Source organism: Micromesistius poutassou (assembly GCF_964030765.1).
Source record: "Micromesistius poutassou genome assembly, chromosome: 4".
NCBI classification, from domain to species: Eukaryota; Metazoa; Chordata; class Actinopteri; order Gadiformes; family Gadidae; genus Micromesistius; species Micromesistius poutassou.
In genome coordinates this window covers 3,985,855-4,008,356 of record NC_140274.1, presented here as the reverse complement: position 1 = coordinate 4,008,356, position 22,502 = coordinate 3,985,855, and the positions used below count along the sequence as shown (strand labels likewise).

Genomic DNA, 22,502 nt, shown 5'->3' with positions numbered 1-22,502 from the left:
GACGCAATTTATGCTAAAATTGTTAAAATAAAATAGTATAGTATATAAAAAAGTATATAATCTGACAAAAATAACCTGTATTTTACAAACCATATGGCTACAATATAACTCAACAAATACATTCAAGAAAAAATAGACACACATACACATAGGCTACAATATTTATACTGTTTCAATTGATTTACTGTTGCTTTAATCTCAGTCCAAGTAACATTACGATTTTTTCCCTCTAAATGAATAATTTAACCAATCAACGCTTTGAATAAATGTTATATATCTAACCAAAGTAATGTTATACATAAGCCTTCCTAGAATAAATGACAGAACTGTCTGTTTTGTTGTTGTCTTTTCTAATTGGTCGTGGGAAGCTGAGCAATCAAGGGCCTGCCCCACGTCACGTGACACAATCACGTGACGATATGTTGGTCCACGCGGGATGAGGCTGTGATTGAATCTACACGGACCGTCCTCCTCTCCACGGTATGACCCGACGTCTGTAGTACCAAACACTTATCTCATTCGTATTTTGTCAACTGTATATATTAAGCACATACTCGGACACTGTAATGGGAGCTTAACCTCTTTATAGCTAAACTGCACCAATATGAATGTTTTCTGTGTATTGGGGCTTATATTATTTAAGGTTGCCCATATCTATATAGAAGAATACTGTGTGCCATGTATCGTGCTTGGTGTATAATCTGAACGTAATGACTATATATCATACATCAAATGAATGTCAACTCTAGACGACACTTGATTTGTTAATAGATAACTATTCAGAAGTCTATTGTCGGCTGTAATGGTCCAACATGGACCTTTTCAAAACAAACAGGCTTGCTACTTGATATGTTGATATTCCGCCGTTGTCATTCATCATTTTGCCCAATTCTCGCTAACGTGACAGCGTCATCTTTCCGTCCTTAAGACTAAAATGGCACCGAAGAGAAGAACCAGAGCGAGTACAAGAGCCGCCGACCCCAGTGAGTAAATCCGCAGCGAACGACCCCCTACGGCCGTCCGTCACAGTGGAGTGATGGTGATGATGATGATGATGATGGTGGTGGTGATGCTGCTGCCTCCGCAACAGGTACAGATGACGTCAGTCCCAGCGACGACCACAGTCGAGTAGAGGTGGACGTGAAGAAGACGATCCGCGGTAAAAGATCGGCCCCTGATAGTTCGAAGAACAAAGCGAAGAGCGAACCCCCCAGCGTCCCTCTCTTCTCCCATTGGCTGATGAAGTCGGAGCCCGAGAGCCGGTTGGAGAACGGGATTGACGTGAAGGTACACGGGTTTGCTCCTCTGTGACCTCACCACCTCAATGATTGGATTAGTTCTAGTATAGTCTGTGCTGCCCGCCGCTTTATGTATTTCTGATTTCATTCCAATAAAGTTTGGGATTGAGGATTTGAAGGCTCTTCCCAATCAGACGGGATGCTGGGATGGTGTTCGCAATTATCAGGTAGTAGCTCTACACGTACAATAATAATGTTGACCTAAATGATGCATTCACTCCATGACATCCCTATAGCATGACATGTTAATCCTAATCCTAATGTTCGCTGTGACGATTGTGGTCTGGGCGGAGTCAGAGAAATAAATATACGTTTATGGCTTAGTGTATTCGTGTGTATGGTTTATACTCTATGGAAGTGTGTGTGTATTCTAGTGTACATGGCTTCTGTGTATGACATCTAGGCACGCAACTTCATGAGGGACATGAGAGAGGGGCATGTAGCGTTCTTCTACCACAGCAACTGCAAGGAGCCAGGCATCGCAGGATGCATGGAGGTGAGAGCACGGCCCTCACGTCAGGCCGTTCCAGCCGTTGGAAGCGTTCACTGCTTTAACGTGGCTTATGTTTGTTGCCTCTTCTAGATCGTGAAGGAGGCGTATGTGGACCACACTCAGTTTGACAAGAAAGATGTGCACTTTGATGCATCCAGCAAAGCAGATAACCCCAAATGGAGCATGGTTCATGATTGTTTTATGCATTTTTTTAATTTTTATTTTTTACACGTAATATGTTAAAAATCCAAATGAATAGTTATTTCCCTTCGTCCTCTTCTTTTGTGTGTAGGTTGACGTCCGGTATCAGCGGATGCTCCAGCGGTTCATTCCTCTGGCCGAGCTGAAGAAGTACCACCTGCAGCACAGTGCCGGCGGGGGGCCACTGAAGAGCATGGCTCTGTTCACCAGGGCCAGGCTCTCCGTCCAGCCCCTGACCCCTGGTACGTACCACCGCGCCCACACTCCTACACGCACGGGTCTGCTCATGTTCACTGGGGCTTTAGGAGACTAAAGTCAGTTAAGAGTTTATGATATTCTATTCTTCGGCAAGTTTCACTCATTGTTTTTTTATTATTTTTTTTTATTATTTTTGTTTTTGTTTTTTTACAGAGGAGTTTCAATTCATCTTAGACTTGGAGACTAAAGAGCCAATTTGAGAGTTTGGACCAGAACTCAACAGTCCAATTAATGTTTGTTCTTACTGAAAAATTGTTTTTTTTTTGTAATGAAGATTTTATAGCCAAGCACATTTAAATGTTATAACTACAATGTAAGTGTCAATAAATATTTACCTATATTCCTATTTACTCTAACATTTATTAAATCTCTTCTATTATGGAACCACCTCATCAATTTTACAGTCTAAAACACGGGCAGCACATTCACAGAGGACTGTATGAGGTACAAAGCATGCTCCCAAGTCATTTGGCATCAATTTATTTAGAGTTTTGTGGGACAAAGAATACATGATTAGTATTTAGCAAAAGAGAAAATCGATCTATTGTACTCCTTCCAGGTTAAAATACTAAAATATGGTAGCCAAGAGGATTTAATTTGCTAGGTACGATTAGGCACCACTTAAGTAGTCTCTAAATGTGGAAGATACAGAACACGAGAACATGATGAGGCCTTAAATACAAGCACATAGACACCCTCTTCTAACACCAGTGGAATGCTGAGGTAAAGCATGTCGATGGTCATTTTGTGGCACTATGCACTGCAAGGTCAATCACAAGCCATAGACGGGCACTCGGGAGCCGCCTGTGTACACTGCTCTTATGTACAAATCATAATGGATGGGATAATACTGAATCCCTTGGTTTAAAGGACAAGGGACTGAGAAAAACAAACGCGTTCCAGTTTTTTTTGTAGGACACAAAACAATATATAAGAGGAAACGATACATTTAGCGAGAAATAGCAGTGCAAAGTTATTGGATCTCTTGACCTTAAAACATTAGGAATGACGTTGATTAAATGTGGAATGTCTCAATTTCTTTTGACATTTTTTACAACTAAATCATTCAGACAAATGTGTAAGTTACATACAAATTAATTTACAGAACAGAACGTGTGTTAGAATGTGATGTGAGATGAAGAAAAGAAAACTGGTCACTTAAGGGTGAAAAGCATAATCTCAGACTTCACCCACAGGAAGCTGTAACAGATGATTAGTTTTCCCCCCAAAAAAACTAAACTAACAAGAACAAGACCTGCAACCCAAGCCACGTAAAATGGCTCATGCACTCCGCTTCTCTCAGTTGTTTTCCTCCATTGTTCACATACAGCCCGGGCCTCCCTTCACTCTCCCTACCCCCCCAAGCAGCCAAAACAAGCCAGACAGCTGGTAACACCTGGTACTGTGGTGGTGATGGTGATGGGGGAGGGGACCAGGCCGGCCCTCAGCCCACCAGACACCTCGGGTTCCACCGGGGGGCAGGGCTAGCCGCTCTCCTCCCTGGCCGCCTGCTCCAGTGCGCTCTCGGACGCGGCCGAGCCCTCGAACCTCTGGGCCCCGATGACGGCCTGCTGGGACATGCTCTTCCTCACCACGTCGCCCTTCCTCCACAGCGTGATCTCCTGGAGGACAGCGGGGCGACACAGAGTCAACCAGTGGACCGGTATCAAGCCCCCCGTCGGAAAAATGCTAAATCGTCAACATAGCTGTGTGGGCTTGGCTCAGGAGGTAGGGCGGGTTGACGTGTAAGCAGAAGGTTGCTATTTTAAAAACGGTTTGTCTATAAAGGCCAGTAAGGTAAACAGTTTTGTACCTGACAAGTTTCGGCTACCTTGCCTCTGCAGCCGTCATCAGAGGCGTCACGTGATGTTAGTGTGATGTGTTATATGGATTTATCCATCCCACCTGAGGTGGTGGGACGGCCACTAACATCACGTGACGCCTCTGATGAAGGCTGCAGAGGCAAGGTAGCCGAAACTTGTCAGGTACAAAACTGTTTACGTTACTGGCCTTTATAGACAAACCGTTTTTTTAAATATATATCAGTAGGCCGAATGAACCTCTTCAATATACTACGTAGAAGGTTGCTAGTTCGATCCCCGGCTCCTCCTAGAGTGTCGAGGTGTCCCTGAGCGAGACACCTCACCCAGACGAGCTGGCTGTCGCCTTGTGTGGTGGACTCCGCCAGTGTGTGAATGGTTGTGTGAATGGTTGTGTGAACCGTTGGAAGTCGCTTTGGATAAAAGCATCTGCTTAATACGCTAAATGTAAATGTAAAATAGTGATGCGAAACTTCAGCTTCTCCACAACCAACTTATTCCCAAAACTGTTTTATCGGATTACGTGCGGTTGCCAGTGCTAGGCACCGGTACCTGCTGTTTGAAGTAGCGCCTCTCTTCCTCGTCGATCAGAACCAGGTTCAGGTAGTAGCGCACAGAGAACTTCTTGTTGATGTCTCTCATGGTCGGCGTCATCTCGTAGCCGGCCAGGAACAACCGGATTGGGATGGACTCCCCTGGGATCGGTGACAGTCACAATAGAGAGCCACAGTCCATTACAGAGCGGATACAATGAAAAACTAAGTCTATCCTATAATATATGAATAGCTTCCATGGAATGAAAAGTTCTGTCGGTAAGATTTAAGGCAAGGCACCTTTATATAGCCCTTCTCATACACCAGGCAGACTCAAAGTGCTTCACGTGAAAACATCGTCATACAATAAAATGAAATAATAAATTAATTTAAGAGCTATTATTCAAGTGTAATTTGTGTATTCAAGTGTAAAAATTGCAGCTCTCTGAGAATATCTGTTCTGCTCGTTGACTGCGCCTGCCTCCGTATGAGTCAATCTATATTGATCCATCTATACAATCCATACACTCGCCGCTCATTTCTGACGTTTGTTTAGTTTTAAAACCCTGTTAAAATCTCTCTTCTGCTCTCTCTCTACAGCTCTTAAATCTTACCTACCAGCACCTGTAATCGTTAATCAACAAGTTAGGCGTCATCACCGACACACTGATGAAGAACTGACTGGTTTCTGTGCCGCTCACCTCTGACCGGCGCCCCGTCCATGATCTCGTACTTGGCGATGGTGTCGTTCTCGTGGTACACACTCGGCCCTGTGCCTGTGGTCTCACGCTTTATTATGTCTATCTCCATATGCTTGATCTTGATCCTCACCAGTAGGAAGTAGATCTTCCCCACGATCACATCTTTCAGATGATACCTGGGACGCCACAGAATACCAAAGCCGGTTAACGGAAATCTCAAAGAGCGCCTTCCCAATGTTTATACAATATACAGTAGTGATGATTATTATGACATACATTGAAACTGACACTCAAATATTGTTTGAAATGCTGGTCATTATGGTCTGCAAGTCATTTATGACTTGAATCTTAATTTTAGTGTTTCTTGAGACTCACTTGGATTTGTTGTACTCAAACTCAATATGGAGGCAGTCTTCAATCCCCACTTCCATCTTAATAGAGGAGTTGAGCTCTGGGTAAGTGCTCAAAGTGTGGACCACGATATCCATCTCTTTACTGATGTCGTTCAGTCTTCTGCTGACCGTGGCTCGTAGGAAGTACCTGTAGATAAAACCAACACAATCACATCAGTAGGTCTGCATGCACGTTGTGGGCAAATGGAATGTGTTGGGTTAAACATTTGACTATGTTGACTTTTGATCAACTGCCTTTCTCTTGTAGAGTAGGGTGACCAGACGTCCCGGTTTTGGACAGTCACGGTTTTGACGAAGTTGCGTGTCCCGAGTCCCGACGAAACCCTTTAGGCATGCTAAAATGTGCCGGTTTCCACTATGAAATGTCCCCTGTTGTCTGGTCTTATTATAGCCCGATCATTAACAAAAAAACACAGAAAGATTAAAGCATCCAGCGTATGATCTCAACAATGTGTGACGGCATACGCAACAGGGATGGTCGCACAGTGGAATGCAGCGCTGGGCCGAGATGTTTTGCGCATTTCAGGAGCAGGGAGTTTCCGTACAAAAATATATGTTTCATTTTACAGTTTGTTATGTGTATGCCTGGCACAAATGCTCCCGTTGAGCTTATCTTTTCCACAATGATCAATGCTTGGACTGAAGAGAGGAACCGCATGACCGTTCCCACCTTAAGGCGTTGCTTGTTACACGGGCCAATTTTGATGACATCTGTCCACAATTGCACAGTAGCAGGCTGTCAGCAAACAAATCGAGTTTTGGAGCAAATTCACTCCTCAAAAGAGCGTTTGTCACTGTGTTGAGGACATGTTTTCGGAGCTCTATGAGGTTGACATCACACACACACACACACACACACACACACTCACACTCACACTCACACTCTGCGCCCCACCCAAAAATTTAGTGTTGGAATTTAGCCTAAAATCTGCATCTATGACCTCACATGCACACACACTATGGTCACGAGCAAAGTGTCCCGGTTTTAGTTTCAGGAAATCTGGTCACCCTATTGTAGAGACACCATGGTGGAAAGTGAAATATAGTTAACAAGTGACAGATTAAGTGAAAGGTGTCAATGGTTGAAAACGGTGAACGTTTTGCTTCCTTCTCCGTACCTGAGCTTGACGTTCTGGCCCGTGTAGGACTCGTACGGCTTCTCAACGTGAGTGAACTCAAAGTCAAAGGTCTGGGACTGGGTGATCTCCCCGGGTCGGGCCAAGTCTTTGACCAGAGACACAAACTCATGATGGTTCCCTCTGTCGTAGTACAGCTCTGTGGACACAAGCAAATATTGCAAATCAAATCTCGGTTTTCAAACATTCCTGCTGTTTAGTATGAGGACCACAGGGGTGAGAGCACAATGTCAACAAGGAACAAGCACAGGAAACGTCAGGGGAAAAGGAAAGGTGCAAAACGCATGATCCACATCCACACACCTATCTGCCCAACAAACTCGATCTTGATCCCCTGGTGCTCCAGCCTCTTCCCGGGGTTCTTCAGGGTGACGTTCACCTTCCCACTCACCGTCTCCCCATCGTAGAACAGAAAGTACTTGTCCTTCTTCCCATCTTCTGTCTTGTGTTCAGCCTTCTTCCTCGTCTCGGCGTCATTCAACACCACATCGATTTCTGCACTTTGACCAAAACTAAAGAAACTCATTGTCCTCCCTCGCTGTTGCCTATATACACACGTCGGTATGCGCCTCTTATGGCCTCTGACTAGCCAGTCTGGATGGACTTGTTTGCAGAAGTATCTATCGCAGCTCTATGACCTTACTCCTGCAGAACGAGAGGACATACACTAACATAGACCACCTGTAGATGTAGAAGCTACCCTAGAGACCGGGTCAGACGTGCACTCAGCGGTCAACCAGGAGGAGATCAAGAGCCAAATCAGAAGAACATCTTCCCTACTTCCATGGTGGTGTCTCGGATGTCTCGGACGGGGGAGACTAGCGTCGACAGACAGAGGCGTGCGGATCCGGACGCCGTGCGTCCATCAGAGAGTCGACGACCCCGGTGGTTACATCGGTCAGGATGGGGAACTCTTGGCAGATTAACGCGATCTGTCGTGTGTTGAAATTACATCTGCACAGTAAATGTTGTCAAATGATCAGGAAGTAGCACTGGTCTATTGACGCGAGTACTTCCGGGTAATCATTTCAAAGTAAAAGCACAGGTGCTTCGGCACCGATCGTGATTTACATAATGTTGCGACTCAGAAATGAGACGATTCTCTCCATTAATGCATGTGTAGCATTCACATCATTGTGTACTATCCACCACATCCATGGTATCGTCCACATCCACATTCATTTGTAGCATTCATATCCACGTGTAGCTTCCACATCCAGGTGTAGCATCCACAACCACATCTATGGTACTATCTACAACCACATCTATGGTACCATCCACATCCATGTGTAGCATCCACATCCATAGTAGTAATCACATCCACTTGTCGCATCCACATCCATGGCAGCATGATGTGGTGAACAGAACAGCTGATTATCCTGGAATTATAACGTTTACACTGCCATTTGAATTTGAATTGTCTTCTAAAAGCCTTGCCTGTCATGAAAAGGTTTTTCAGAAAAAAATATATATTATTAAGTATATATTATTATCGCATTAACTGCGTATGTAGTAATTTTGTTGTACCAATTATAAATGTGTAGCTCTATACCCCAATAGGACATTAACCATTCAATATATGTGGTTCACTTTGGATTCCGATAATATTGTTAAAAAGGCGAGCAAAGCAATTGTCCAATTAAAAATGTATTTAATAGTAACAAATCAAAACATTTTACAATAATATCAAATGAACAACAGTTCCTGAGTTATTACACAAATCATTCTAGAAGACTTCCAACACTGACACCTATTGTTTCAGAAGATGAACTGTAACCGATGAATGACAAGTTTAATACTGCAGATACACACGGATTAATACGTTTTGTAACTCTATGTTCAACAAACAGTTTTTATTGCCATATGTACATAAGTATGCTGCCAATGCATGAAAAACATAATAACAAGAAATGTCTTTGTACATTTAATATTGATTCAAAAACTGGACAATATGTCCAATATTCACAAAATAATTAGTAAAGCACAGAAGGTCACTTATACACAAAACAGCACTCTTTACCAAGTTCATAGTACGTAGTGAGCTGCAGCGTTGTGGTATATGTAGTCAAATTCGTTTTAGTTGTTATACTCAGACATACATACAACTTATCAATCAATACATCGGCCAATAACTTGGCCTATATTATGCTACTAATTACCTGCGTAGTAACAATATACAAGAACCGTTAACCTTTCAATCCACATAAACAGAAGATGTGTTACATTTGTGAAATGTTATAGAAAATAAAACTTTTTTTTGAAAACAATTTCAGGAGTATAAAGTTGTTGAGATAAAAAAGAGGATTTGTTTAAAACCTTCCTGAAGAAAAATAACTCACTGTTTCTTCCGTGGTCAGACTGTTGCCCCGACAGAAAAAAGGTCACAGCTTTAAAAGGAAGCTAGTAAGTTGTGCAATAAAACGTTTCTTGCAAAGTAAGAAAAGCTAAATGAAACAAAATGCATTGTAGTTGTGAAATCAACTAATATTACTTTGGCAACGTTTTGATGTGTTTGTATCTCTGTGCTCAGGAGAAGTGTGTGCTGATGATACCGCCCTACCGAGACGGGCCGCTCGCTGCTGTCCTACCATTGGTTCATTTTCCTTCTGCTTCCTTCACACGTCCCTCGTTGTTAAATGTTGAAAGACGCCTGTCGTTTTTAGAATTTATATAACGATTTGAGTTGTAGCATACTAAAGACGACTGTCGTTTTTAGAATTTATATAACGTTTTGAGTTGTAGCATACTGGGATAAATGGTATTACAAAGAATCAAAGTTATTATGTACTCAGTAATACTTGTATATTTGTAGATATATATAATGAAGGCCAGTAAGTTGTGCCTAAGGAGCCCTAGCTCATGTGCCATAATACTTCATATTTGATAATGCGGACCACTTCCCTCCCACCCGATGGATATAGATTTGTCTTGTTTGTCGTAAACACTCGGATGAAGACGACTGTGCCCCCTCATATGACGAATGACGACTTGTGTCGAAAATGTCCCTGTGACAAAAAACAAAGACAAAATTATGTAATTAGCAGAAATCATAATTTATACTGCGACAATCTTAACACGGCTTGTATATGAAACATTTAGATGATGACGGTCAACCTGTACCTCGTCTGGATCGCCGTAAACCACCCCGTGGTCTTGGGCGGGCCTCTTGTAGCTGAAATGATGACAACACTCAAGTATTAGTTTAGACTTCTGTTGGAATAAGAAGCCAACCTCTATCCTCTTTGTTGATGAGTATGAGTTTGAAAGGCTGATTTGAAAGTTGATAATGACCATGATTATAACCAAACATGGTTTGTTATGCAAGAAGATCTATAGTAACAAGTGTCTTCCAACTATAGGTTCAAATCCCAACTTTTTTTCTACTTGTTTCTTGATTTAAAATAATTGGCATTGTGTGTTTAAAAAAGACTGGATGTCCTTAAAAAGCAGCTATTTCGTTAGCCAGCGATCAAACTTCTGGTCTAAAAGTTAACTGATACATTTTTGGTGATTTGATCGCGTCACTTACTTATTATCACTGTGATCTTTGCTGGAGAAACATCCGTGTTTGTGGGCGTGACAAATCCCCACAGTTAGACAGATGAACGCAACAAATGCAGCCAATGACTTCAGGAATATCCCAACGATGTCAATATCATCTAGAATAGTATGAGAAAATATGTGTTAGATCAATTACCACATTTTAATACATTGGCTTAAGTTAAAATGATTCACATGGTTGCATGATGAAGACTAAAGAAAACTCAAAGTATGAAAGGCTTGAACATTATACTGTACGTTCTGTTAGGAACTCAAATTACTTGAGTTGAATATTATTTCTTCTTTTTGATTGGCAGTTGAGGAATCGTTCAAAGGCATTCAGCCAATCACAAGTCTCAGCCTCTAAGCTAATATTTAGCGGAGGCTACAAGTGAGCTTGTGCTTAGTTCCACTAAGGTGACTGTGTGTATTTATAGTTGGTCTGGCATGGATTATATGGATTATAGTTATTCCCACTGTGAGCCTGTATCTCCAAATGATTATCACTCCCCTTTATTCCCTATGGTCATTATACGATTAGATAACATGTTGATTTAAGAATCACTTTGTTCTTCCCTATTTCATGTTTTTCTACAGGCACTTTGTCGAGTAATTTAATCTAAAATTAATTTGGTACTTGGACGCAATTTTTATGAAGAATTTGTATATCTTAAACATATGTGACGTGCAATGAGACAATACTTAACTAAGAAGCATTATTTAATGAAATACATACGTGTATCCTATTATTGTATACATCTATTCAAACAAGTAAAGCGTGTAATTGATATATGTGCATATGTGTCAGGCTAAGTGTTATGACATTACATAACAGACTGTCAGTGCCAGTGCTGTTATTAAGAGATGGCTGAGCCCAGCGCTGACGCTCACTAGTGAAGCAAGACGCACCTTCTGAACCGTACTGTTAACCCCCCAGCACTCACACAGAGGACCGCCCAGGCCTGGCTCTAAGGGGAATGAGTGCGTGACCACTCACAGACTTCCATCTTCTGCGGGGGGCACTGGGCGTGGCCGGCGTCGTTCTTGGCCTGGCAGTAGTACTCTCCCGCGTCGTCCTTCTTCACCCGACGGAATTTCTGCCAAGAAGACATTTTTCCACGATAACATATCTTGTTTTATGTTCCATTGGCTGGCTCTTATTGCAGGGGATGCACGCCAGCATATTGAAACAGTGAAAGTATCACAGTGTAGTGCAGTTGCTAGGTGGTTCAACTCCCAACTGAAATACAATAACTAGATAGAGAATACTGAACACACACATGTTAATAAATGGATGGACTGCACTTATGTAGCGCTTTTCTAACTAGCGGCCACTCAAAGATCTTTGAAATACTGCCTAACATTCACCCATTAATGCATCCTCCTTGGGAGCAGTTATGGTGAGGTGTCTTGCTCAGGGACACCTCGACACTCGGGGGGGATCGAACTAGCAACCTTCCGGCTATCAACCAACCCGCTCTACCTCCTGAGCCACAATGCCGAACAATAACACTATTATTCCTAATCGTATTATTGAAACTTCACAAGTTATTATCAACAAAACCCTTATCGACAGGCTGCGGACATCGGGGATCAAACCCAGTTTCCTTTTCGGCTTGGAGCCGAACAACTGAGTCAAAACGCTATTCCGCCCGCAAAGGCGCCTCCACTTCGTTTGTCCCCCCCCCCCCCCAACACCCACCAGGCTGCCGGTGTCCTGGTTGATGGTGTAGGAGGAGTTGATGAGCCGGGGGCTGGTCTTGGGGTCCAGGGGCAGCTCCTCGTTGTTGTGGAACCAGCGGTACTGCGAGGCGGGGAAGCCCTCGTTCTCCAGACAGCGCAGCTCTGAGGACGTTCCCACGGTGACAGCGTCCGGGACACTGCAGCGCGGCACCACCGGCTTCACTGCGGGGGGGGGGGGGGGGGGGGGGGGGGGGGGGGGGGGAGGGAACACCTCAGGTGACCTGCACGTCCACCTTGACCGCTGCAGTGTACAGCACTGTACTGCACAGCATCGGCCAGTGTTTACCTGCACTCTAAACTGTATGCACCTACACCTCATGTTTTATTGTATAATAACACTTCCCTTTACTAGTTTTATTTTTTTTTTGCAGTCACCATAACTCATTTTGTCTTAATTTGCCTTAGTGTCATAATAACATCACAGTACAGAATGTCCATGTTACACTACCCATCTAACAAGCAGGAGGGCAGTAGGGCCCTGTGCTCTGGCTGTTGGTTGCAAGGACCCTCAATGTTTCATCCAATGTGCAACACAGTACAGTACCGTGCAGTACAGTGCAGTACAGTACAGTACAGTACATTATACTACAGTACAGTACAGCACAGTACAGTACCGTGCAATACAGTGTAGTACCATACATTATAGTACAGTACAGTGCAGTACAGTACAGTACCGTGCAGTACAGTGTAGTACCATACATTATAGTACAGTACAGTGCAGTACAGTACAGTACCGTGCAGTACAATGCAGTACAGTACAGTACAGTGCAGTACAGTGTAGTACAGTACAGTGTAGTGCAGTACAGTACAGTGTAGTACAGTACAGTGCAGTACAGTGTAGTACAGTACAGTGCAGTACAGTGTAGTACTGTAGTGTAGTGTAGTACAGTACAGTGCAGTGCAGTAGTGTAGTGCAGTACAGTAGTGTAGTACAGTACAGTAGTGTAGTGCAGTGCAGTACAGTAGTGTAGTGCAGTGTAGTGCAGTACAGTAGTGTAGTGTAGTACAGTACAGTGCAGTGCAGTACAGTAGTGTAGTGCAGTACAGTGCAGTGCAGTACAGTAGTGTAGTACAGTGCAGTGCAGTACAGTAGTGTAGTGTAGTACAGTGCAGTACAGTAGTGTAGTACAGTACAGTAGTGTAGTGCAGTACAGTGCAGTACAGTAGTGTAGTACAGTACAGTAGTGTAGTGCAGTACAGTGCAGTGCAGTACAGTAGTGTAGTGCAGTGCAGTACAGTAGTGTAGTGCAGTACAGTGCAGTGCAGTACAGTAGTGCAGTGCAGTGCAGTGCAGTACACTGCAGACGGTACCTCTCACTGCAAGGCTGATGAGGATCTCGTCAAAGTCTCTCTGGTCGTCGATGGCCGCCACCTCGCAGCGGTACTCTGCGGTGTCGGTGCGGGTGGCATTGAAGATCAGGATGTTTGCCGGCTCTCTGAGCTGTGCCCTGTGCTCCAAGTCGCCTGGGCGGGTGGGCGGGTGGGGGGGTGGGGGGGTGGGGGGTGATGGGTGATGGGGGGCGGACAAGGAACAAAACCACTCATTGAAATACACAGCGTGTCCCCGCGACGGATCAACGGGGGAATGCACTGCCCACTGCTCCACCACAATGCGGGCCTGGGAAGGGGGCACTGCAGCTCAGGACAGCGGTGCCAAGAGGTTTCCTGTGAAGCACTGTGACTGATGCTGACTGAGCGATTCATCTTTCTTGTGAAAGGAACCGTTGCAAACAAGTGCCCCTTACCAGATATACGATTCTGGAAGTACACATAACTGGGAACGCCATTCTTGATCTTCTTCCATTCGATCCGGGGATTGTTGGTGGAGATGGATTCTATTAAACAGGTCAGCTCAATGGCTGTGGAAGTGGGGGGAGAGAGAGAGAGAGAGAGAGGAAAGGAAAGACAAAAGATATCAGCGAGCGACCGGTAGGCCCAGTCACAACAAAAGCTACTTTGGGCAGGAGTGGAACGGACTGATTGTTCCAGAAGCTTACGTTCAAACTCATTTGCCCACACAATCTTGTCTGTCGTCCGGAGAATGACAGCAAGCGATGGCACGTGGCCTGCGAATAGAAAGACAAAAACACAGGAAGACGTTTACGGCTCCATATTGCATACAGCTTGGTGTCTATCCAGAGGAATTAACGGATCACATTTGTTGAATTAAAGAGTGACTGACAACGGAAGATCTGTGAGTTAGGGCCCTAGGATGTGATTTATGTAACCATAGCTCATTAATCACGTTCCAATTGTATCCCAAGAGATTAACACCTGGGGCTGAATGGGTAAATGGTGCAGTCATGAAACACTAAATGCCCACAAAAAAGGCCCAGGCTTTGTACCCTAAAAATAACACAAAATACAGCAGCTTTTCATTGTCAGTGGCTGTTAAGAACAATGGTACAAATGTATGTAAGCATGTATTTTACTCATTTTAACAAAAATGTACACACCACTCTATACCCTCATGAAAGAAACATTGTGGAGGAGCCTTGCAGTCTGTGTGCTGATGTACTCCTGGCTGATGAATTAAACAGGGACCATACAGATCTATTACAGGGTTCGGAATATAATTACTGCCATGTATCGTTTTGTTTGTTTTCTATCTTTCCCCCCGAGTCAGCTCTAAAAAGAATTGTTTGTCGACCAGGATAACTTGGCTGGACAATGGTACTGTTTTTAGTTTCAGCATATTAGCGTGCTCCTTTCAACAGGGGGATTATTCCCCGGTTCGAAGCGATCAAATTAATTCTTTATTCAGCAATTCCGGTTCAGTACGGAGGCTTGCGTGAAAGAGGGGGGAATTTATGACGCAACGCACCGTGAGTGAGGATGCATGTAAATGAACTACTTAACAAAAAAACATGGGCCCAAAACAGAACAATCACATTTATGCTAATCTTCTTTCCTGTTTTCCCCTCAAGGCCTCGAATTAAAAGGCACCCAAACCTAGACCTAGATCCTAGTTGTTGTTAAGTGACCTATTTAGATGTCGCTTCAGTTCCAAAATGCTCTCCTTGTGGCAAGGTTTGTTTCGTAAAAGCCAGATCTACACGTAAACGGCCTCATCAATCAATAGATCAATTAAGCTCAAGGCTCAATCAAAATGCCTTAACGATCCAAATGGATTAGCATAGAAAATAAGCCAATGGTAGAAGGATACATCAACTGACCATCAGGCCCAGATCATTAGCATAATTGGTCATAACTCAATGTATTGCCATTCTTGTTTTATATTTTATTTATTTATTAGTTTATTCATCAGGGACAATGCAAAAAAACATTGTAACAGGTTACAATACATACAACAAATGTGTTGCATATAGGATTTCTAGCCAAGGCTAATTTGTGACCCCTGTCCCTGGTTAGGCTTTTCTACTTAAAAATGGTCATTACATATCAGCATTACCAAAAATACATTAATTAAAGTGAGCACATAGTAAGCAGTGACATTCTTACTAAACAGAGTTATCTGCTATATGCCATTTGTGTGCCTTCCACTTTGTGCATACCTTTCAGCGACTTTACGCAGAAACACTGATACCTAACTAATACCATAAATGCAGTAATTGGCGGGTTCACATCCATGTGAAAACAAGCATGCAGAGCAAAGAGGCCCAAACGGGTCCTTTCCCTCCTCTGTCGGACAACACGGAACGCTACAAAATGAGGGGTTGGATTAGACAATAATAAGCAGTGTGCCTTCCTAATTGGCCGAAACATCCGCCACAGCTTATTTTGGAGGCTCTCTGATAGTAACCCTCTCAGACAATGTCGTGACTGCATTTTTTTTTCTGCACTCTGAAAGACTATCCCACCACCCCCTCGCCCCCCACCCGCCTCACACACCATCACCTCGGCAGCACTGCGCATAACGCCTCCTCGCATCCACCTAGCTCTGGTACCCCCAGCGCACAGTGAGACTAGCATAGCGGGGGCCGAGTGCTCATTGTTGACGGTGCGGAGGACACCCGCATACTGCCGCCGCATACTGTGAGCACAGCTGTGGTGGCTGTGGCTCGGAGATGTGACTCCTAGGTCTCAGCTTCCGTCTCCGTTGCGCTGACTTTCCCACTCTGTGCACGGAGAGGGCTATTTTTATCCCAACAGTGACTGGACATCCTGGGAGACACATAGCTTATCCAGCAGACACAGCCCCCCAGTATACAGATGAGATTTGTTCTGGTCTGTTAGCGTGGAAACAACCAGGCGTGGTGGCTGAAGAATCAGCCCTGAGGTTTTCTTGTGCTGAACAGAGCTTCAAAAATAGAGAAGGGCTTGAGGCTTTATTAGTGCTGTTGAGAGTTGAGTGGTTGTGTTTTGAAGACCATGACGTATGACTGGGATGAGTTCAGTCTGTCAGCATGGACACATTTGACTCAAACCAGCACATAAAAATCTGTCAGGAAGAGAGATAACAGATATAAGCAGAGATCATACAGACTTTATAGGATGACTGCAGAAGAAGACTCCAGCAAAGTTCTGCACTTCAGTGTTTTAAGTGATTCATTAAAGCTGGGGATTTATTTGTATTTTTTACATATTTGTTAACTGCAATCAATTCATCAAAATCCAAAATATCCTGTGGCTGTCGCATGCCTATAATAAGCCAGTGAATAATTTAATTTGGCCCAAATGAAATGATTGGCTTGACTACCTGTCTGTCTACCTATACCTGGCTACCTGTGCCCTGCACCCATTGGTCACGACCGGGGTCTTCCACAAGGCTAGGCTGAGCTACTGCTAAAGCTAACGAGCTGGTCATGTGCTCGAGGAAGAGGCCTTAGAGACAGGCCTGAAGAGAGGGGAGGGATCTTTCAGGATTGCCAACCCCAGCTTTAAGTAAGTTGTATGACTCACAAATTTTGTATTTGTTTTTGTTTGTTTAGGAGGCTTGGGATCATAGACTAAGGGACGTAAAGTATAAGAAAATAAGAAGAACTGGAGCCATGGGGAGTTTATTTATAATTATTTTAAAATGTGGTTCTTGAAAAGATAATCATGAGGTCTTTGAACCGAGCCCCACATAGTGTGGCCTTCTGACGGCCTGGACCTCGTTAACACAGCCCTGACCTTGTGTCCCCGTTTGTAAAACAGTAAAACAATAAAACAATACATTCAAGGCCGTGGGAAAGTATGATTCAGAAAACAATGGCTATAAATAGGTTAAATGCTAATATTTCCTACAAAACCAAAAGCATTCATACGTACAATAGTGACCCTGATAACACAATCAGGTCTAAAGATGAATCTGTATCTGTTCTAATACATAAAAAATAATCCATGCAGGAAAGCCAGCCTACGCAAGCCCTTTTTTTTTTATTAATCTCCTGGTTGTGGTAATGCATAGATAAAGTACCAGGCCTGTTTGGAGTGAAATGTTCTATTAAATAGACACATTTTGCCATCGTCTGAGGGACTAAAAACATGTAAACAACTGGGCTTCCCATTCCTGATACATAGTGGTGATCCAGTAGTCTATAAAAAGCCTTTTTCCAGACATTCCAACACAGCCATTGCAAAAATTCAATGGCTTCTGGTCTCCGTCTTTTTTTGAATTGAAGCTCAGTCTCATGAGCACATAATCAGTAAACGTGCCATCGAGACGGCGTGGAGACTAGAGCAGGACCACACATTAAACAGGGGCTGCGTAATACAGTATATGATGTGTTTATACAACATATTTGTACAACCTTCCCATATTACAGCACACTGTAGTGGAAGGAGGAGAAACATTTTAGATATGTGATGACAATAGGATAATATGAAAGAATAATAATAATTACTCAATTCCACTTTTTCATTACGCATCCAAACCCTAACAAATAAAACACCTAATGCAACATCTTTTCACGATGCATATTCGAACAAATTCAAACCAATATTCTAATAAATATATGAACACGTCCAGTAACCCTGACCTGAAATCCCCCTGGCAGGTGCTCTGTGTATCTAACAAATTATACTTTGGACTTGGATCTACCTCCCCGGCTCACATTGGCAATCACTTCAGCGCTGCCGGCATCGCAGTGTATTACATACCCCCGGTAGTCAGTAAATAAATCTGGTGTCATCTCATTCCAGATTCGGAACTGCAGAGCTATATACGAGAACAGCTTCATGAGCGAGAAAGCTTTGCCTGCTAGCTTTATCACTTTAGCACCGAAAACACTAACAACTAAAGGCTCAGGCCGCACACACCCAGGCCTGGAATCAGTCGTGTACCACTTTATGTGGGGATGTATGGGCTGGATATTACTGCATAAGCGTAGCAGATGGTCACAGTGGCCGCTGGCGAAATGCAGTCACACTCCTGTCTACTCAGCCTGCTAACTTGTCTTCCAAACTCTGGTCATGCGATGGCTGTTCATACATGCTTAATGAGCAATGAGTCATTTGCAAGACACAAACAGCCACGTTGGGGGTATTTGTACTTCAGAAACCAATTTGGAAATATCACAGAGCATTAGCCAACTTGAAGGGGGACTTAGATTCACCCCATTAAACTCACTGCCCCCAAAATGCCCTGCCAGGGGTGGGGCAAAACAACAACATTAAGGCACCGATTGAACCTGCTGCTGGCCACCTCCTCCTACGGGGCAAGCCATCCCTCACTCCAGCCCGTCCTTGACCTGAGAGCCTCTGAGACCATTTGTAAAGCCTTCATTAACCGTGTGTCAGGGCTTGCACTGAAGTTAACAGGCAGCAGACAAATGCATTCGCTAGGACACATCCAGCTCGGGAGAGGACAGGAGAATGAAACGACGGTACGCCAAAGGGGCTACACCTGTTAACACACGGAGGCACACCACTGTGCAGAACAGCATGCTATTAAAGGAGCATCGTCTCCTGGTAGAAGTGTATGATTACTGCCAACGAAACGCGGAGTGCAAAGGGGTGATTCTGTTTAAAGAAAAGCACAATTAAAAACATAGTTATTAACGAATTATCGATGGTCAGTTGGTTCACGTGTCACCGTGATGAGATACGATTTGCATGCATTGCAAAAACATCGCTATGCTTATGAGTAGCTTCACATTTCCACTAGAGCGCTCTCAGGATCAGGCATTAATGAAAGGCATGCATCGGGAGGCTGGGCAGCATCACAGCCAGGGTGTCGGATACCCACCGTGTTAATATTTAATGTCGCGGAGTTAAATCAAATGCCCTTCGATAGAAGAAAAGCCCAACAAGACCCTCGACACGTCCCCCAACCACCCCCAAGGAAGATCCACCTCAACATCACCACAGACAAGAGAGCCTAACGTCTGCTTTACAGCTCCAGCAGGGGAGAAGGGCTCTGATTTACAACTACAACCACACGGACCGCACACTGCACAGCCACTAACCCCCCCGCAGCGCGTCGCTATCCAGGAGAAAATTACTCACATATGCTCGAACAGAAGAGAATGAAAGCGATGATTCGCGCTATCGCCATCTTGTAGCTTTCCATGTATCGGTCACAACACTTGCACATACACGTACACACACACAGACACACACACATGCGCGGGGCTGAGCTCTGTGAGAGTCAGCACCTCTGTGAGGTATGGGAGGAGGATGGGGTCCGCCGCGAGACTGCTGGATGATGTTGCCATGGAGGAGTTTCCATAGCTACAAGGGCATCGCGGCGGAACAGGGACCGTCAACCACCGGAAATAGCTGTACCATACTTACCATACAATTCCTATATTTTATAAATCTAAACAATGCATTTTGTTGTTGTACTAGTGTGTCTTTGTCAGGTAAAAACTCCCTGAACGTAATCTATGTGACATTGTTCAGAACATATTTGAGGAATAACCGCACATTCTCTTCACAAAATATGCATCAATATATATAAACTATATTATGTTTAAAATAAACATTTTAATTTGGGCACCTGTCGGTTAATTTAGGTCTATATCAGACTACGTATAATCAATTTAGATGGTTAAAACGGTTGAAACCATTTCACATTATTAGATAAATATATTTTTATTTCAGTGAGAAGTGGCTGCAGGTTCACCTAATTAGACTGCAGGTGGCAGTGTGCAATCAAATATCCCCTCTGAGGGGGACCCGCGTCACTGGATAATCACTGCATCTCTTTTAGCTGACCTGACGTTTCCCTTTATAACCTATGTGAGCCTCGTACTACATATGTGCTAAGAGCCAGGTGGTTAGCACAACGTGTTATGACTATATTTATATTTTTGTTTATACTAATATAATCTATGATCAATATATTGATCATAGGTCGTATTATTATGAATTTTCTAGAGGACGCATATCAAACCTAATATTATATTACACCTCACTCGAAATGGACTATAAAGCAAGCCTACAAAAAAGAAGTGTACTGTAACACTGGGGACAAAAAAAGAGAGTATCTGGCTTGCACAGGCTCATCCTGTTGTTTCATTCGGCCCAAATGAAATAATTGGATGGCTTACCTGTCTACCTTCCTACCCTTCCTGCTTCCTGCTTCCTGCGAGGAGACATGTGAATGCACTCATTGCTCATGACCAGAGTCTTCCACCTGGCTAGGCTGAGCTATTGCTAAAGCTAGCGAGCTAGTCACATATTTTGGGGGAGTGGCTTTGGAGGGAGGCCTGAAGGAACGGGTGCATGGGCTTCTTTCTTTTTTATTTTTACCATCGGATACTTTCGAAATTTAGTTTACTCTGGCAGGTTTCTCCAAAATGCCTACCCTAGCTTTAATGCTAATAAACAATCAAATGTGTATGGCTATTTGCTGTCATATTCTAGGCTACGTTCTCTTTATCGGCCAAGACCTGAATAGTTATCATGCTGTTCAATTGGGAAGGGTTGATAACAATTTTGCTTATTTTAGTTGTTAAATTTCCCCATCTCAGAACCAAAAAGTAAAACCACAAACTCTGAGCCCCCCAGAACTGGTGATCCTAGCTCAAAGGGGGTCGTGTGAATGGTCTGGCTCCGACCCAGCTCATGGTGGATCACTTGTCATTTTGGGTCCAGAATTGATCAACTCTGCCCTGGAGTGATAAAGAGGTAACCTGATTATCATCCTAGGTAGACAATGGAACTTGCTTCATTACTTTCCATCAATGGCGACATTCTACCTTCATTGAGCAATATCCCTAACAAAAATATGTGTGAGGAAAGAATGATCTCTGAAGACTGAAAAACACAAGGTTAAGAAACAGTGACATGAGTCATAGCGTTAGGTAACAGATTGAGTCTGTCAAGGTGCTGTTGTATACATCACCTCCAAGGAACTATTGAGAAGGTGCTGCCAATCTTCTCTGTGCTTTCACCATTCTATTCAATGTGCCTGCTGTAATTAATATCTACACAGGTTTGAAAATGATTTGATCTGGATCTCAAGTTCAGTGCTGGAACAGGATACCTGCATATCCACTGACACACTAGGGCCGTAACCCATTTGTAACCTATTCAAAAATCCATACAACAACATTGTTTTTGTTAAAAACATGATCATATTAAATATCAACGGCTTCTCTGGTTCAACACCGTAATACCGAGTCCTCCCCGATCCCCAAAAGCAAAGGTTGAGTTCTGGTGATCCCTGCAGGCTGTTAGGGACTGGGCTGCGTCCAGCGCTCAGGGCTTGATAGCTTTATTCTCAGCGTTTGACCCTCGGTCAGAATGTTCTGGGTTCGATCCCTAATGTCCTCAGCCTAACTGAAAGCATCCTTAAGCCAGATGCTTAACCCCAGCCTGATCCTTATGGATCTGTCCCTGTATCAATATAAGGCACTTTGAATAAAATGTCCCAAATGAACAACCGCCGCCACCAGTCTGCTCGATGGAAGTGGGTCATTACAACGGGATTAGTGAGACACGCACAGTAGCTGATGTCCAGAGCACCATAGTGTGTTCTCATGCTTTCTAGGCTTTACAAAGCCTACTTGTCCAGTGTCACTTAATAGTGTCATAAAGTCTAAAATAACCATTCATTGGCCAGGTTTTAATTATATATATATATATATATATCAATGTTATTGCTATTTTTGTGTGCTACAATGTATGTCTTTATATATTACTCGTTTAAAGCATATTGCTAAATTTATATTGATGTCTCAATCACACAAATAATCTTCATATAAAGATATGTCTTAGTTAGCTCTCGCTGCCATGACACCTGCCTAAACCTTCAAGATCTTTATGCAGCTGCCAACTCCCTCCTTGCAGCTATAATTAGAGTATACTTGCAAAACAACACACTTAATTACCTCATTACATCTCTGCTGTTTATAACTCCTGCATCCCAAAATCATGTTTTCTAACAATATCTATAATTTTAGCCTGGTCTACTGTCAAATTAACGATGCGGTCATGTTTCGGATTCGAACACACAGAAAAATAACATTTTTTG

The 22,502-nt window shown here is 43.5% G+C and overlaps 3 protein-coding genes across 3 annotated transcripts; 1 reads left to right on the top strand and 2 right to left on the bottom strand.

Moving 5' to 3' along the window:
* The first annotated feature begins 426 nt into the window (after positions 1–426).
* On the top strand, positions 427–2,529 carry thyn1 (thymocyte nuclear protein 1). Its single transcript, XM_084466478.1, has 8 exons — positions 427–480; positions 929–983; positions 1,091–1,287; positions 1,397–1,465; positions 1,702–1,794; positions 1,882–1,977; positions 2,084–2,234; positions 2,404–2,529. The coding sequence occupies exons 2-8, from the start codon at positions 935–937 to the stop codon at positions 2,448–2,450; spliced, it is 702 nt and encodes a 233-aa protein (XP_084322604.1). The 5' UTR covers positions 427–480; positions 929–934; the 3' UTR covers positions 2,451–2,529.
* Positions 2,530–2,720: 191 nt separating this feature from the next.
* On the bottom strand, positions 2,721–7,853 carry LOC311341728 (vacuolar protein sorting-associated protein 26B-like). Its single transcript, XM_084466529.1, has 6 exons — positions 7,157–7,853; positions 6,836–6,992; positions 5,680–5,844; positions 5,305–5,480; positions 4,623–4,765; positions 2,721–3,872 (listed from the first exon to the last, which is right to left on the bottom strand). Exons 1-6 carry the CDS (start codon positions 7,377–7,379, stop codon positions 3,735–3,737), a joined length of 1,002 nt encoding a protein of 333 aa, XP_084322655.1. The 5' UTR covers positions 7,380–7,853; the 3' UTR covers positions 2,721–3,734.
* An 885-nt stretch (positions 7,854–8,738) lies between these two features.
* jam3a (junctional adhesion molecule 3a) lies at positions 8,739–19,695 on the bottom strand. The gene is made up of 9 exons (XM_084466718.1): positions 19,529–19,695; positions 14,134–14,202; positions 13,882–13,995; positions 13,448–13,600; positions 12,096–12,298; positions 11,391–11,490; positions 10,383–10,512; positions 9,974–10,025; positions 8,739–9,858 (listed from the first exon to the last, which is right to left on the bottom strand). The coding sequence occupies exons 1-9, from the start codon at positions 19,644–19,646 to the stop codon at positions 9,823–9,825; spliced, it is 975 nt and encodes a 324-aa protein (XP_084322844.1). The 5' UTR covers positions 19,647–19,695; the 3' UTR covers positions 8,739–9,822.
* Positions 19,696–22,502: the final 2,807 nt, after the last annotated feature.

Bases quoted from the DNA above. Each gene is read 5' to 3' on its own strand.
- thyn1 (XM_084466478.1), top strand. From the start codon at position 935: ATGGCACCGAAGAGAAGAACCAGAGCGAGTACAAGAGCCGCCGACCCC. The intron at 1,288-1,396 runs GTACACGGGTTT...ATTCCAATAAAG, and splicing joins AGAACGGGATTGACGTGAAG to TTTGGGATTGAGGATTTGAA. The intron at 1,466-1,701 runs GTAGTAGCTCTA...TATGACATCTAG, and splicing joins ATGGTGTTCGCAATTATCAG to GCACGCAACTTCATGAGGGA.
- LOC311341728 (XM_084466529.1), bottom strand. From the start codon at position 7,379: ATGAGTTTCTTTAGTTTTGGTCAAAGTGCAGAAATCGATGTGGTGTTG. The intron at 5,845-6,835 runs GTACGGAGAAGG...TTTTATCTACAG, and splicing joins GGCCAGAACGTCAAGCTCAG to GTACTTCCTACGAGCCACGG. The intron at 5,481-5,679 runs GTGAGTCTCAAG...GTGGCGTCCCAG, and splicing joins TTTGAGTACAACAAATCCAA to GTATCATCTGAAAGATGTGA.
- jam3a (XM_084466718.1), bottom strand. From the start codon at position 19,646: ATGTGTGTGTGTCTGTGTGTGTGTACGTGTATGTGCAAGTGTTGTGAC. The intron at 12,299-13,447 runs GTACCGTCTGCA...CCCCCCCCGCAG, and splicing joins CATCAGCCTTGCAGTGAGAG to TGAAGCCGGTGGTGCCGCGC. The intron at 10,026-10,382 runs GTAAGTGACGCG...TCATCATTTCAG, and splicing joins AAAGATCACAGTGATAATAA to CTACAAGAGGCCCGCCCAAG.